This window comes from Mustela erminea, chromosome 15 (assembly GCF_009829155.1).
Source record: "Mustela erminea isolate mMusErm1 chromosome 15, mMusErm1.Pri, whole genome shotgun sequence".
In the NCBI taxonomy this organism is placed as follows: domain Eukaryota; kingdom Metazoa; phylum Chordata; class Mammalia; order Carnivora; family Mustelidae; genus Mustela; species Mustela erminea.
Window position 1 is genome coordinate 34278818 of NC_045628.1, and position 14914 is coordinate 34293731.

Below are 14914 nucleotides of genomic sequence, written 5' to 3' on the forward strand. Positions count from 1 at the left end.
ACTTCCCCTTATTAAGATCCCAAAAGCCTGTGCTTTCTAACACCAACCAACACAAGAGGAAGTTAGACTTAAAAACAAAACACAAACAAACTTGCTGATATTTCTACTTGGATCCCATTAAATGTATAGTTTAACTTAAAGAAACTGACATTTTCATGAAAAATAAATTAGTTTTCTATCTACACCATACCCAAAATGAACTTGGGATCATAAAAGGTATAATGTGAAAAATATAACTATAAAAATTCACATGGAAAAAATGAAAGTACAAGGATAGGCAGGTACAAGAATAACCACAACAACTCTGAAGAAGAATCTTAGTCATTTTGTCAAGTTTCCTTAATAATTTTTTTTTGGAAATTTTTGCCATGAATTATACTCAATTTACAGATTAATTAAGTAAGAATTAAATTGCAGGGACATCAAAAATCCTACTTTTCTGACTTTATTCAGCAACATTATATCCCTTTGCAGGGGGATTTTTTTCTAGCTGCTACTGTGCCACAACGGCTGGGTGAACACAGCTTACATATGGGAAACCCATGAGCACCTGGCTTGGTGAGCAGGCAGGACTACAGTTCTGGATCCCAGGGGACATCTATAAAAAGTCACTCCTGAAGACAAGGAGAGGTAGCCAATTTGCCTAATACACAGAAACAAACACAAAAATCAGGCAAAATGAGAAGACAGAAAAACATAATTCCAAATGAAAAAAAAGACAAAAACCCAGAAAAAGACCTTAATGAAAGAGAGATAAATAATCTATCTGATAGATAGGGATGGTCATAGAGATGATCACCAAACCTGGGAGAAGAATGGATGAGCTTTAACAAATAAAAAACACAAGAATATAGCAACCAGAGCTGGTTTATATAAAAACAACCAGAAAACAATGGACAAAATGGCAATAAATACCTACCTACTAACAACTGTTTTAAATGTAAATGGACCTAGTTTTCCAATGAAAAATACAAGAGGGAATCAAAGGGAGATTAGATGATACAGAAAAATAGACTAGTGGTACAAATCACCCCATCAGAAAAGAAAAAAAAAATTCTTAAAAATGGGAATTGTTAAAGGGACCTCTGGGACAAAATCAAATGTACTAACATTTGCATTACAGGAATCCCAGAAAGAGAAAAGAGAGAAAGATGCACAAAGCTTATTTGAAGAAATAATATCTGAATATTTTTCCAACCTAAGGAAGGAAACAAATACTAAAGTCCAAGCACAGACAGTCCAAAACAAGATGAACCCAAAGAGATCTACACCAAGACACATTATAATTAAAATGCCAAATATTAGATAAGGAGATAATCTTAAAAGCAGCAAGAGAAAAACAGCTAGTCACATACAAGGGAACCTCTGTAAGACTATCAGCTGATTTTTCAGCAGAAACTTCACAGGTCAGAAGAGAGGGGCATGATATATTCAAAGTGTTGGAAGGAAAAAACTCAGAATGAAGAACACTCCACCCAGTAAGGTTATCATTCAGAATTGAAGGAGAGATAGTTTTCTAGACAAGCAAAACTAAAGGAGTTTCTCACCACTTGACCAGCCTTATAAGAAATGTTGAAGATTCAGACGTCTTTAAGTAGGAAAGGCTGTAACTAGAAATAGGGAAATATATGAAAGAAAAAATTCTCACTATTAAAGGTAATTATAAAGATAGTAAATTAATGAGTTATAAAGCTAGTATGAAGATTAAGAAGAAGTAAAATCAAGTATAACTATAATGATTAGTTGAAGAATATACAAAATAAAAAGATGTAAAATATGACATCAAAATATAAAACATGGTAAGGGGCAGAGTAAAAATGTGCTTTTAGAATGCATTTGAACTTAGGCAGCCATTGACTTAAAATAGATTGTTATAAATATATGTAGAGAGAGAGATGGTAACCACAAACCAAAACCTTATAATAGATACAAGAAAAATAGTGAAAGGAATTATAAACATGACACCAAATGAAGGCATCACACCATAAAGGAAAAAGAGCAAGAAAAGAAGAAAGAAATGGAGATGAACTACAAAACCAAGCAGAAAACAATGAACAAAACCTACTAACAACTACTTTAAATGTAAATAGACCTACTTCTCCAATCAAAAGACACAGGGTGGCAAAAGGAAATAAAACAAAACAAAACAAAAACAAACAACAACAGCAGCAGCAAACCAGGATTTAAATGAACTAGAAAATTAAGAACAAAGCCCAAAGTTTAAGAAGGAAGTAAGTAATAAAGATCAGAGTGAAAATAAATGAAACAGAGACCTCCCCCCACCACAAAAAAGAAAAAGATCAATGAAATTAAAAGCAGTTTCTTAAAAGATAAACAAAACAGATAAACCTTTAGACAGACTCATCCAGAAACAGAGAGAGGGTCCAAATAAATAAAATAAAAAAAAATTACAACCAACAACACAGAAATACAAAGGATCACAGGAGACAACTATGAACAAGCATACACTAACAAATTGGCCAACCTAGAAGAAATGGATAAATTCATAAAAACACACACATTTCCAAGATTAAATCATGAAGAAATAGAAAACTAAATTGACTGGTTTACTAGAAATGAAACTAAATGAGAAATAAAAGAAACTCCTAACAGAAGACCAGGGCCAAATGGCTCCTTAGGTAAATTCTACCAAACATTTAGAACAGTTAATACTTATCTTTCTCAAATTATTCCAGGAAATTGAAGAGGAAGGATGTTCCCAAACTCATTTTATGAGGTCAGTATTAACCTGATACCAAAACCAGACAAAGACACCACAGAAGAAAATTACGGGTCAATATCCCTGATGAACACAGATGCAAAAATCCTCAAAAAATATTAGCAAACCAAATTCAGCAAGGCATTAAAAGGATCATACACCATGAATAAGGATTTATTTTAAGAATACAAAGATGGTTCAACACCCACAAATCATTCAACATGATATACCATATCAACATAATGAAGAATAAAAATCATACGATCATCTTGATAGAGAAAAACCATTCAACAAAATTCAACATCCATTTATGATAAAAACCCTCAACAGAATGAGTATAGAGGTAACGTACTTCAATATAATAAAGACCATGGATGACAAAGCCACACCTAATATACTCAATGGTGAAAAGCTAAAAGCATTTTCTCTAAGATCAAGAACAAGATAAGGATGCCCACTCTCACCACTTTTATTCAACATCTACTAGAAGTCCTTAGCTACAGCAGTTCGACTGAAAAAAAAAAAATGGCATCCATACTGGAAAGGAAGAAATAAAACTGTCATTATCTGCAGATGATGGGATACTATATATAGAAAACCCTAAAGACTCCACCAAACTAAAAGAACTAACAAATAAATTCAGTAAACCTGGAGGATACAAAATTAATATACATGAATTTGTTGCATTTCTGTACACTAATAACAAACTCTCAGAAGGAGAAATTAAGAAGACTATTCTATCTAAAATTCCATCAAAAAGAGTAAGATATCTAGGAATAAATTTAACCAAGGGGTTAAAGACCTGTACTCTGAAAATTGTAACACATTGATGAAAGAAACTAAGAACAACTAAGTGGAAAGATATACAACGTTGAAGAATTGGAAGAACTAATGTTGGTAAAATATCTAACTTAAGGCAATCTACAAATTTAATGCAATCCCTATCAAAATATCAAGGGCAGTTTCATAGAACTAGAACAAATAATACTAGAATTTGTATGGAACCATGAAAGGCCCTGAATACCCAAAGCAATCTTGAGAAAGAAGAGTAAAGCTCAATTATCACAACCGTTTTTCAAACTATACCATAAATCTAAAGTAATCAAACAGTATGGTACTGGCACAAAAGCTGACACAGATCAATGAACAGACTAGAGAGCACAGAAATACACCCATACTTAAATGGTCAATTAATCTATGACAAAGGAAGCAAGGATATATACTGGAAAAAAAAGAATCTCTTAGTAAATGGTATTGGGGAAAACTGGAAAGCCACCCAAACTGGACTACCTTCTTACACCATAAACAAAAATAAACTCAAAAACAGATTAAAGACCTAAACATAAGACCTGAAACCATAACTCCTTGAAAAAAAAATAGGCAGTAATTCTTTGACATTGATCTTAGCACTATTATTTTGGATCTGTCCCCTCAGACAAAGACAACAGCAGCAAAAATAAACAAATGGGACTCCATCAAACTAAAAAGTTTTTTTACAGCAAAGAAAATTATCAACAAAACAAAAACACAACATACGGAATAGGAGCAGATATTTGCAGATGATATATATAAATAGAGATTAGTATCTATTTAGAAAAAGAACTCACACAGGTTAAGGTTAAAAAACAATCTGATTACAGAATGGGCAGAGGACCGGAATAGACATTTTTCCAAAGACATACAGATTGCCAAAAGGCACATGAAAAAATGTTCAATATCACTAATTATCAGGAAAACACAAATCAAAACCACAAAGAGGTATCACCTAACAGCTGTCAGGATGGCTATTACTGAAAAGACAAGAAATATCAAATGTTGGTGAGGATGTAGAGAAAAGAGAACTCTTTTTAAAAAAAAAATTTCCAAAGTATTATTATTTTTAAAATTAACATATAATGTGTTATTTGCCCTAGGGTTACAGGTCTGTGAATCGTCAGGCTTACATACTTCACAACACTCACCATAGCACATACCCTCCCCAATGTCCATATAACCCAACCAAACCTCTCCATACCCCCCTCCCCGCAGCAACCCTGTTTGTTTTGTGAGATTAAGAGTCTCGGGGCGCCTGGGTGGCTCAGTGGGTTAAAGCCTCTGCCTTCAGCTCGGGTCATGATCTCAGGGTCCTGGGATCGAGCCCCGCATCGGGCTCTCTGCGAAGCAGGGAGCCTACTTCCTCCTCTCTGCCTGCCTGTCTGCCTACTTTTGATCTCTATCTGTCAAATAAATAAATAAAAATTTAAAAAATTACTTAAAAAAAAAAAAAAGAGTCTCTTACAGTTTGTCTCCCTCCCAATCCCATCTTATTTCATTTTTTGCTTCCCTACTCATCAAACTCCCCATTTTACCTCTCCAATTCCTCTATCAGGGAGATCATACAATAATTGTCTTTCTCTGATTGACTTATTTCGCTCAGCATAATACCCTCTAGTTCCATCCTCATTGTTACAAATGGCAAGATTTCATTTCTTTTGATGGCTGCACAGTATTCCATGGTATAGATATACCACCTCTTCTTTATCCATTCATCTGTTGATGAACATCTAGGTTCTTTCCATAGTTTGGCTCTTGTGGACATTGCTGCTATAAACATTTGGATGCACGTGCCCCTTTGGATCACTACATTCTTATCTTTAGCGTAAATACCCAGTACTGCAAATGCTGGGTTGTAGGGTAGCTCCATTTTCAACTTTTTGAGGAACCTCCATGCTGTTTTCCAGAGTGGCTGCACCAGCTTGCATTTCCACCAACAGTGAAGGAGGGTTCCCTTTTCTCCACATTCTTGCCAGTATCTGTCGTTTCCTGACTTGTTTTAGCCATTCTGACTGGCGTGAGGTGGTATCTCACTGTGGTTTTGATTTGTATTTCCCTGATGACAAGTGATGTGGAGCACTTGAGAAAAGGAACTCTTGTGCACTTTTGGTGCAAATGAAAATTGACATAGCAACTATGGAAAATAATTTGGAGGTTCCTTTAAAAAGTTAAAAATAGAATGACCATATGATCCAGCAATTCTACAGCTATAGATAACTATAATTCTGTTATCCATAGAAAACAAAAACGCTAATTTGAAAAGATACAAGCACTCCTATGCTAATCACAGCATCATTTACAACAGCCAAAGTATCAAAGCAACCCAAGTGCCCACAGACAGATGAATGGATAAAGAAGATGTGTTGTGTGGGGCGCCTGGGTGGCTCAGTGGGTTAAGCCGCTGCCTTCGGCTCAGGTCATGATCTCAGGGTGCTGGGATCGAGTCCCGCATCGGGCTCTCTGCTCAGCAGGGAGCCTGCTTCCTCCTCTCTCTCTCTGCCTGCCTCTCTGCCTACTTGTGATCTCTCTCTGTCAAATAAATAAATAAAATCTTTAAAAAAAAAAAAAAGAAGATGTGTTGTGTGTGTATGTGTGTAAATGTATGTAGGTATGTGTGTACACCCCCCCAAGAATATTAATTCTAATAAAGAATGGAATCTTGTTATTTACAGCAACATGGGTAGACTTCGAGCATATTATGGTAAGTGAAATAAATCAGAGAAAGACAAATACCTTATGATTTCATTTACATGTGGAATCTAAGAAGCAAAACAAACAAACAAACAAAAGCAGAAACAGACTCAAATACACTGATGGTTGCCAGAGGAGAGAGCAGATAGAGGGATGGAAGAAATAGTTGAAGGGGATTAAGAGGTACAGCCTTCTAGTTATAAAATAAATAATATATGGGGATGTAATGTACAACATAAGGAATACAGTCAATAACATTTTAAAAACTTTACATGGTGACAGATGGTAACTTGTTGTAGTGATCCTTTTGTAATGTGTATAAATACTGAGTCACTATGTTATACACCTGAAATAAAATATAATACTGTGTATCAATTAAACCTTAATGGGAAAAATGAGCTGTTCCAGTTTATTCAAAATTCTAGTGGAAAATTATTTTAAAAGATCAACTTTTAAATAGCAAGAGTTCAGAACTAATTGAACAATTGTTTTATAATAATAAAAACAAACATTCCTATATTACTAGTTATGTGCAAGACACTGTTCTACATGCTTTACAAACTTTAAATGATTGAGTTCTCAATAATTCAAAAGATCCGTTTAAGAACTAAAGCGTCCCACGGCCTTTAGGATAAATACCAGTTGCTAGTATATGGACAAGGAAGGTAAGAAGGATTTTAGAGAACCAGAGTTTAGAACAAAAGAGAGGTGAGAAAAATATAAAAAAGCCAATGTTAAGGTCATATTTACTATTCTCTTTTCTCCAAATTCACAAAAATGAAATGCTAGTAAGTTATAAAATTCCGAATATAACAGTTCTGTTTTACTGGCTAAAAACTTGCACTTTCTTTTGAAGTTTGTTAGTTTGTCCATCAGTGTTATTCTAGACCATTCCTAAAAACGTCACATTAAAAAACAACATCAACAAAAAACCAAATCTTTCGTGTATACCATATAGTTTCATAAATGCAAGGGTTATACATAATAAAAGATCTTATGGTAGGTTATAACAGCAATCCAATAAAAACAGTTGATTTATAAATGTATTTTATATTAAAATGTTTGGATTTAGATATACGTTCACATTACAGAAGAGACTCCTCTAATATTATTTTTATTAATGTGCCAAGTTTATAAAGTTGATGTGAATTCAGAAGTATAACAATTTGAGCCACTTCTAGAAGATCTCAGTAATAGTTTAATTATATGAAGACTTACCTCAATTTTTAGTGTCAGATATTGCTTAAATCACAAATGAATCTGTAAGTCTTCATTTAATAATTAAAAGCTTCACTGAGTTATTTTCAAAGTTTATCAGTATGTGAAAGGTATATGGAAACTTGACAAACTAGTTTAGCAACTTTTCTCTCTGAAATTATTTTCAAAATAAAAGTTGAAATAAAAGGGTAATGATTCTGTTTACTCTGTATGTAGTCAAACCACTGATAATCTAGAGTGTTCAACAGTATTTACCTTAATACTCATCAGTGATTTTCCTATTAGCTAGATTACTAAAAATAAATACACTTTTCTATTGATAAGTTAAAGACAAATCATTTTCTTTCTTTCCCTTTCTCCAACACATATGAGCCAGAGCATACAGATTTTTAAGAAATGATCTGGGGACATATAATGGTATTAACACTTTGGACTCAAGTTCAGTAGGTTCTTTTAAAGTAAAACTCCTTCCACTTTATGATTAGCAATTCAACTCCTAGCGAAAATTTACCAAAGATAAATAAAAAAACATATACCCAAACAAGACTTTATAAAAAAGTTCATAGTAGCTTCATTCATGATAGCTACAAAATGGCAACAACCTAATGGAAACAACATAAATGTCCACTAATAGGTGAGTAAATAAAACAAACTGTGGTATATTCATACCCAGCAACACTAAGGAATGAGCTACTGATATAACAACAAAATGGATGAAAATATAATGTTGAATGAAAGAAGCTAGAAACAAAAAAGTATATACTATACAATTCCATTCATTTTCAATCCAATATGAGCAAAACTAAGCCATGGTGACAGAAATGAGACAGTGTTTACCTTTTGAGGAATAGTGGTTGAGATGGATAAAAGGCATACAAGGAAACTCTGTAGGGTGACTATAATGTGCTATATCTTGTTTTAGTATATGCAATAATTACATATTACAAAAACAATGCATGTAACTATAGTTCAATGGAATTAAATATTATACTTCTATTAAAAATATTTTTCCTTAGAAGAAAAAGTTAAAGCAACGAAAATAAAAAAAGAGTTTTTAACATTTCCAGATTTTTAGAATGCTTACCTGTCTAAGAGCTGATCGTGTTTTTCTAAAGCATCCTTTTCAGCCATCACTGCTCGGTCCTTTTCCACCACAGCATTGTCCCTCGCTTCTCGGAGATTTCTAAAATTTAAACATATACTCATTTGTTCCAAAAACAAAATATCTATCTTTTAAAGTTTCATAAATGTGTTTGCTTAGAATTATCTGACACTTTTAAGGACCCACTGGAGGGTGGTGACCCAAGGTGCATATTATATGAATTTGCCTGCCTTGGTGTTTTTCTGTAGCAGGACAGTAATGCAGGTGCAAACATGGACTATCTCTATATGTCACATTATCTTTCTCCATAACTTATCTCCACATGGGGTGAAGGTAGGCTCAACAATTTATATATACAGTAACTTGTTTAAACCTTACCATAATTTAGTGAAGTAGGTATGATTATAAAATATCCGGAAGAAACCGAGCTCTTGAGAAGTTAATAAATGTTCTCTAAAACATTTTAAATGAAAAGTATAATATAGAGATCGCAAGTGTCAAAATGGGAACAAAGTTTGGAATATGAGTAAATTGAAGTGATGGACCTTGGGATCTCACTTACAGAGGAATGGAAAAGAAGAGAACTCAAGAACTCAAGAGAGCTGATAGGTTAGGACAAAGTATAAGGGGCAAAGGACATGGAGTCCTGTTAAGATGACAAACAGATAAATGTAAATAGTGTACAAGCAAGATGGAAGATTAGAGATTGCTGTTAAAGGATGGTGATGTGGAGGCAGAACAGTACTTTCAGTGACATCATTTTAGTTGATCCCAAGATCCAGGGTGTGACCAGTAAAGAAGCTAAGTGAAGGAGAGATGAGATAAAGGTCAATATTCAGGTAGGGGTCAAGAAAGCATGAAGCCAGAGCATTAGGTTAAGTTCTTCACTTACAATACTGATGACAGCAGGAACTGAAATTGAGAGAAAGATAAATTTAGTGACAGTTAAGGATAATGTCCAAAAGGCAGAAGGTAAAAAAAGAGTGCCACAGCAAGATATGAGCCTTTAAAGATCAAATCTCCTTTGTTTTTTTAATCAAAGCGGAAGTCTGGATCAAGAAAAAGATCAACAGGAAGCTTCTTTCAGAGAGCCACTTAATTTTTAAAAAATCCTCTTCCCTAACATAGTTGTAAATAAATGTAGAGTGTAACATAAATGATTGTGCACACCCAATTTCTACAAATTCCTTATGTTTTATTTTCTAACCTGTTTCCTAGTGGAGTAAACTGGAGTTCAAGAGCTCAAGTACCTACTTCAAAGTCAAATCCCATGTTAAAGCCGTAATTTGAGCCCAATGATGTCTCTACTGCAAAGCAAATGGTTTTTTACATCATATCACCATATCCCCCATTAAGAACTGGATTGGGTATTAGGATTTTGTGTTTATTATTCATGGAGAATGTCAGTAGAAAGCCATGAAAACCCACATCATTTGAATAAATCTATATAATAACTATTGGATAGGAATGCTTACTTGCTGTGCCACTATGAAATGTCATCTTTTACACTGTGATGCTAACAACAAAATTAAAATTGGAAACACATCAACCAATGGAGATTCATCAGTCAAATGGTTTATGAGGCAGAAATAAAATAGTTTTAAAAAAACTGTAGTACAGATAACATTAAAAAGAAAACAGCTTTTGTATACTATTATCCAAATGGAAGTGCATTTTAAAATAGATATCACAAAATGTCATGTCATTATTTTCTGACATTATCCTGATTGTAATGACCTTCCAAAACTATTCTATCAAACTGAAACATGAAAATTTAGTTTTATACATAGAATTAAATTCTTTAAGCATATTAAATATTTATATATTTTTCATTCCTAGATGATCTATAAATTTTAGTCAGTAAATCATCACAAAATGGTTGTAATTTTCATTTCTCAAAGATAGCTTCATTATTCTCTGAGTTATTTCAATAGTAAAATTCCAAGTAGACTGCAATTATAGTACTATTAATCAATGCTTCTTTAGTAGGTAGAGAAGTTCAGTCCCTAACAATATTTCGTTTCTGGCAAAAATGGGCATTAGAAATAAAAGTAAGTCATAGAGAATAAAATGAAGCCCAGAATAAACTAATAATAGGGCTTGAGTGGAGGTATGATTAGAAGGTTATAATGGATTCAAGATGCCACAATCTATATCATCCAGTTAACTATAATTAGTGCTATATTAAGGCATAACAAAATTTCAAGGCCACAAAGGAGGAGTTGATTATTTTTTAACTGGAGGAAGAAAGAGGAGTGAATGAAGGGAAGATATGTAAGTTGGATCTTGAAGGGCAAATAAGTAAAGGTAATTCAAAAAAAGAAAATTAAAATGAATCCGAGAAAGTGCTAGAAGTTGAGGTTTCTATCAACAGGTCCTCCCACAGATGTCTGCTGGTAGGATTTCTGTGTGAACCTAATTTCCTTATCAGTTACCATCTTTCACATCTCCACTACAACCTGCATACAAGAAGCCATACAATTCCTTTTAACAGAAAGATATAGATACTTTCTTTAATATTATCAATTGACCTTTAAGGTTTCAAATTAAATCGGATATGAACTGAATCTATTTCACTGACAATAATAGTAGTAACAAACATATAAAGTGCTTGCCATGTGCTAGGAACTATTTTAGGCATTTTGCATATAATAATTCATTTAATCTTCACAACAACCCCACAAAATAGGTTGCATCATTATTTCCTTTTTACAAAGGAGAAGACTGAAACACAGAGAAGTTAAGTATTTATCTAAGGTCAGAAGTAAATAAGCTATGGTGTCCAAATTGTCTGGTTCTGGAGTCCAGGCTCCTTGTCAAATTATGCTGCTTTTCTTAAGGGCACCGTTTCTCCTTGAAATCGAGGACTTTTTGTCTCCCTTGCAGGACTTTTTTCCTCCCTTGGTGCCCGTGGTTCTAGGTCATGCCGCTTTGAAGAATGAAGAGGTAGAATGGTGGGCAGCAAAGCAAGGTTTATTGAGTGATAGCAAAGTGGTAGTACAAAGCTGCCCAGGAGGAAGGGGACCCGAAGGCGTTGCCACTGGAGTTTTCTAAGTCTAGGGGCTTGTTGGTGGGCTGCTTTAATCTGATTAACCCTTCCCACACCTGTCATCCTATTATGGGAGAGGGTGGAAGGCTCCTTCCAGGGCCGTATAAAATCCTTTTAAGGGTTGTTTCCTCTTAGGGCGTCAGCCCCTCATCCCTGCCTGTGTGCCTTCCAATTATCCTTCATCAATTTCATAGCACAAATGTTAAATCAAAAATAAGTCTTGAAAGAACTGTGATTATATTATATATACAATTGTTTTTATAGTCCATGCTCCTTCAGATCCAATTAGAATGGTTTGCTAGAATACCAGATGGATTATACTCTGGCCACAGATAAAACCCTAACTGCCATATAACTAATAAATTATCCATTTTAAAATGTTAAATGCATTAGAAAATGTAACAACATGCAATTATGGAAGAGCAGGAATTCTAATGTTCTTCAAAAGAACAAACTCAAAAAATTGATAGACTATCCACAGCATGTAGAAGCTAATGAATCTAATGTTTTAAAAGTCCAAATTGACTGTATAATCAAATGTAATTACAATAATAGAGATGCTGAGAGTTGGCCAACTGGTCAGCATTATAACAAATGTTTTAAATACAAAATTAAAATATTTCATCCTTTAAAATGCTTTTAAAAAGGCTTAACATTTGAGGGGTGCCTGGGTGGCTCAGTCAATTAAGCGCCCGACTCCTGATTTTTGGTTCAGGTCATGATCTCAGGGTCATGAGGTCGAGCCCTGTGCTGGGCTCTGCACTGAGTCTGCTTGTCCCTCACCCTCTGCTCCTCACCCTGCTCATACTCTTTCACTCTCTTTCTCTCTCTCAAATAGATCTTTAAAAAGCTAGCATTTGATTTCAAAACGATTTTTCATGATTCTTTCATGTTGCTTCCTACAAACTTCGTCCCCCACATACACATACTTCTCTCTCCTATCCGTCCTGTATTTGTGCATGGGAGGGAGAGAGGAAAGATGGCAGAAAAGGAAAAAGAAATCTGATCAATCCTATGGAAAGTGCAAAAGTAAAGTGACCTAGTATATATTATAACTCGTATCCAAATAACGTATTTTTCAACTTGAGGCATTTTTGAGTGAAAGAGGGTGTTATTAATAATCATGCTAGAGAAACAGGCATAAACCAGGACTTCAGGGGACAAACAACTGGGAGACAATGTAATTTAAATTATAACATTCAAACAAGAAATTTAAAAAGTTTTATTTCTCTAGGTAAAAGGATTTTAATATTATAATAAAATAGATATATTTCACATGCAAACTAGTATATCTATCTGTGCAGAGATGATTTCATGTATATAAAGTTTAGCCAGAAGTATCTTACAACCAAAACCTGAAGCCTCAGTACAAACCTAACAACAGATTTCTGTACATGGAATGTATCTTCCTACAACTAGAAGATAAATTTCATGGCACCAGTATGCCAAATCTAAATTTATACCTGAAAAGTGGCAAGAAAAATGTTGGAAGAATGAGAAAACCTTGAGAACCTCTGAAATTCTAACAGGAACAAATCAGAGTTTGCGAACGCCAATGGCATGCTTAGCTGGAATAAACATCACTAACAACTCAGAACTTGAAATTTACCAGGAATAAAAAGTGGTTGTCAAAAGAGCTCAACAGGCATAAAACTAACCAACCCATATTCCTTCTTCCTCTATATAAAAATATTTTTGGTTAATAAAAGTGAATACATCCTTTCCAGTTGGAACAAAAAGAGACTGAAACAGGCTGTTTATATGACAAGCTTATTTATAGGGAAAATGCTTGAATTAATCATCTACCTCTACATTATTTTCCTGGACAACACATAAAACTGCTCATTTCCACACCTGATGCCTTCGTTCTTAAAATGGCATAGACAAGAAGGGCTACAAGTGGATTATCTACTGCTTATAATTAAATGACCAGTAATTGTTCCTTTAATTAGCATAGTTGTTGAAAATGAATGAATATGACGTAGCAAAAAAGGCAAAGTGGAAATTTTATGTAACACAATTTCTTGGGAGAAGCTATGCATTTTCAGAGGAAAAACTTTTTGAGATTACTGTTGCCTGAACATACTATATTTTCCTATCATTTTATTTTAGTTGGTGGTCAGGCAGATATTTTTTCATTTTATAGATGTGAAAACTTTATCCCAGAGTAGGTATCTAACCAAACCATGGTTTAAAACAAGTTACGAAAAGTTTAAGCATTAAAATGCAAAAACTTATTTAAAATCATTCAGGTAGCTGATAAAACACAATGTAATATATTAGAATGTAATAGGGTAAATCCTTTTTTTAACTTTTTTATTTTAATTCAATTAATTAACATTTAATGTATTATTGGTTTAAGAGGTACAGGTCTGTTCTTCATCAGTCTTATATAATATGCACTGCTCATTATATCACATGCCCTCCTTAATGTCCATCACCCAGTTATTCTATGCCTCTATCCACCTCTCCTCCAGCAACCTTCAGTTTGAAACTGGGTGAATCTGGTGGATGGTTAACTAAGTGACTACTTCATTAAATCCATCTCATAAATCCATCTCATAGGTTTTCACCTAAACCAACAGTTACCTGATTTCTCAAAAGCAGTTCCAACTAATTCTCTCATTCAACAAATATTTACTGAGCACTTACTATGTACCAGGTACTGGTACTTGGGAATCCAGCACTGAAAAACAGATGAAATTTCTACTTCATGGAGATTACATTCCAATACAAAAGAACCCAAAGTATGTTAGCAGGTACTAAGTGCTCTGGAGAAGAATAAAGCAAAGAAGGGGCTAGTGGGCAGCAAGCATGGCAATTTCACCATTTTAAATAGGGTGGTCAGGAAAGATACCAGAAACAAGTAAGTCAGCATTTTATGTAGAAATTTAGACTGACACAAATGACATTCTGATCCTCGATGTTTATATTGTAATTTTTAAAATACTGCATAAAGGTAAAAGGTATCAAATGACTACCATTTATATATAGCTTAATAATATATAATCTATTTTTCACATACATGATCTCATTTAGACCTTACAGACCACCTCGTGCAATAGTATTAGCTCATTTTCTAGAAGAGGAAATCAAACTTCAGGGATATTAAGTGAGATATTCACTCAGCTAATTCAGTGGCAGAGGCAGAATTTAAATTTAGTCTTTTAATCTCTTTCATAATATACTCCCTGTTCAGGGAATAATGCTCTTCTTCCAAATGTGTAAGAGAGTCTGTAAGTTTCAGTCACAAAATACCTACTAAGCAAGAAGTTATTTATATAACAAATCTCACCAACAGAGTGAATTTCACTCATTCTTT

General features: G+C 34.0%; 1 protein-coding gene across 7 annotated transcripts in view; it reads right to left on the reverse strand.

Annotated features, from left to right (window-relative positions):
• The window catches only part of PIBF1 (progesterone immunomodulatory binding factor 1), a 197868-nt gene that overhangs the window by 129999 nt on the left and 52955 nt on the right, over nt 1-14914 (reverse strand). For all 7 annotated transcript variants that reach the window (XR_004279083.1, XM_032314449.1, XM_032314445.1 and 4 more), the window contains one exon: nt 8526-8624. Coding sequence is in view for 6 of the 7 variants with exons in the window: in XM_032314449.1 (XP_032170340.1) it covers nt 8526-8624 (99 nt within the window). In the remaining variant the exon portion in view is untranslated. The remainder of the gene's footprint in view (nt 1-8525; nt 8625-14914) is intronic.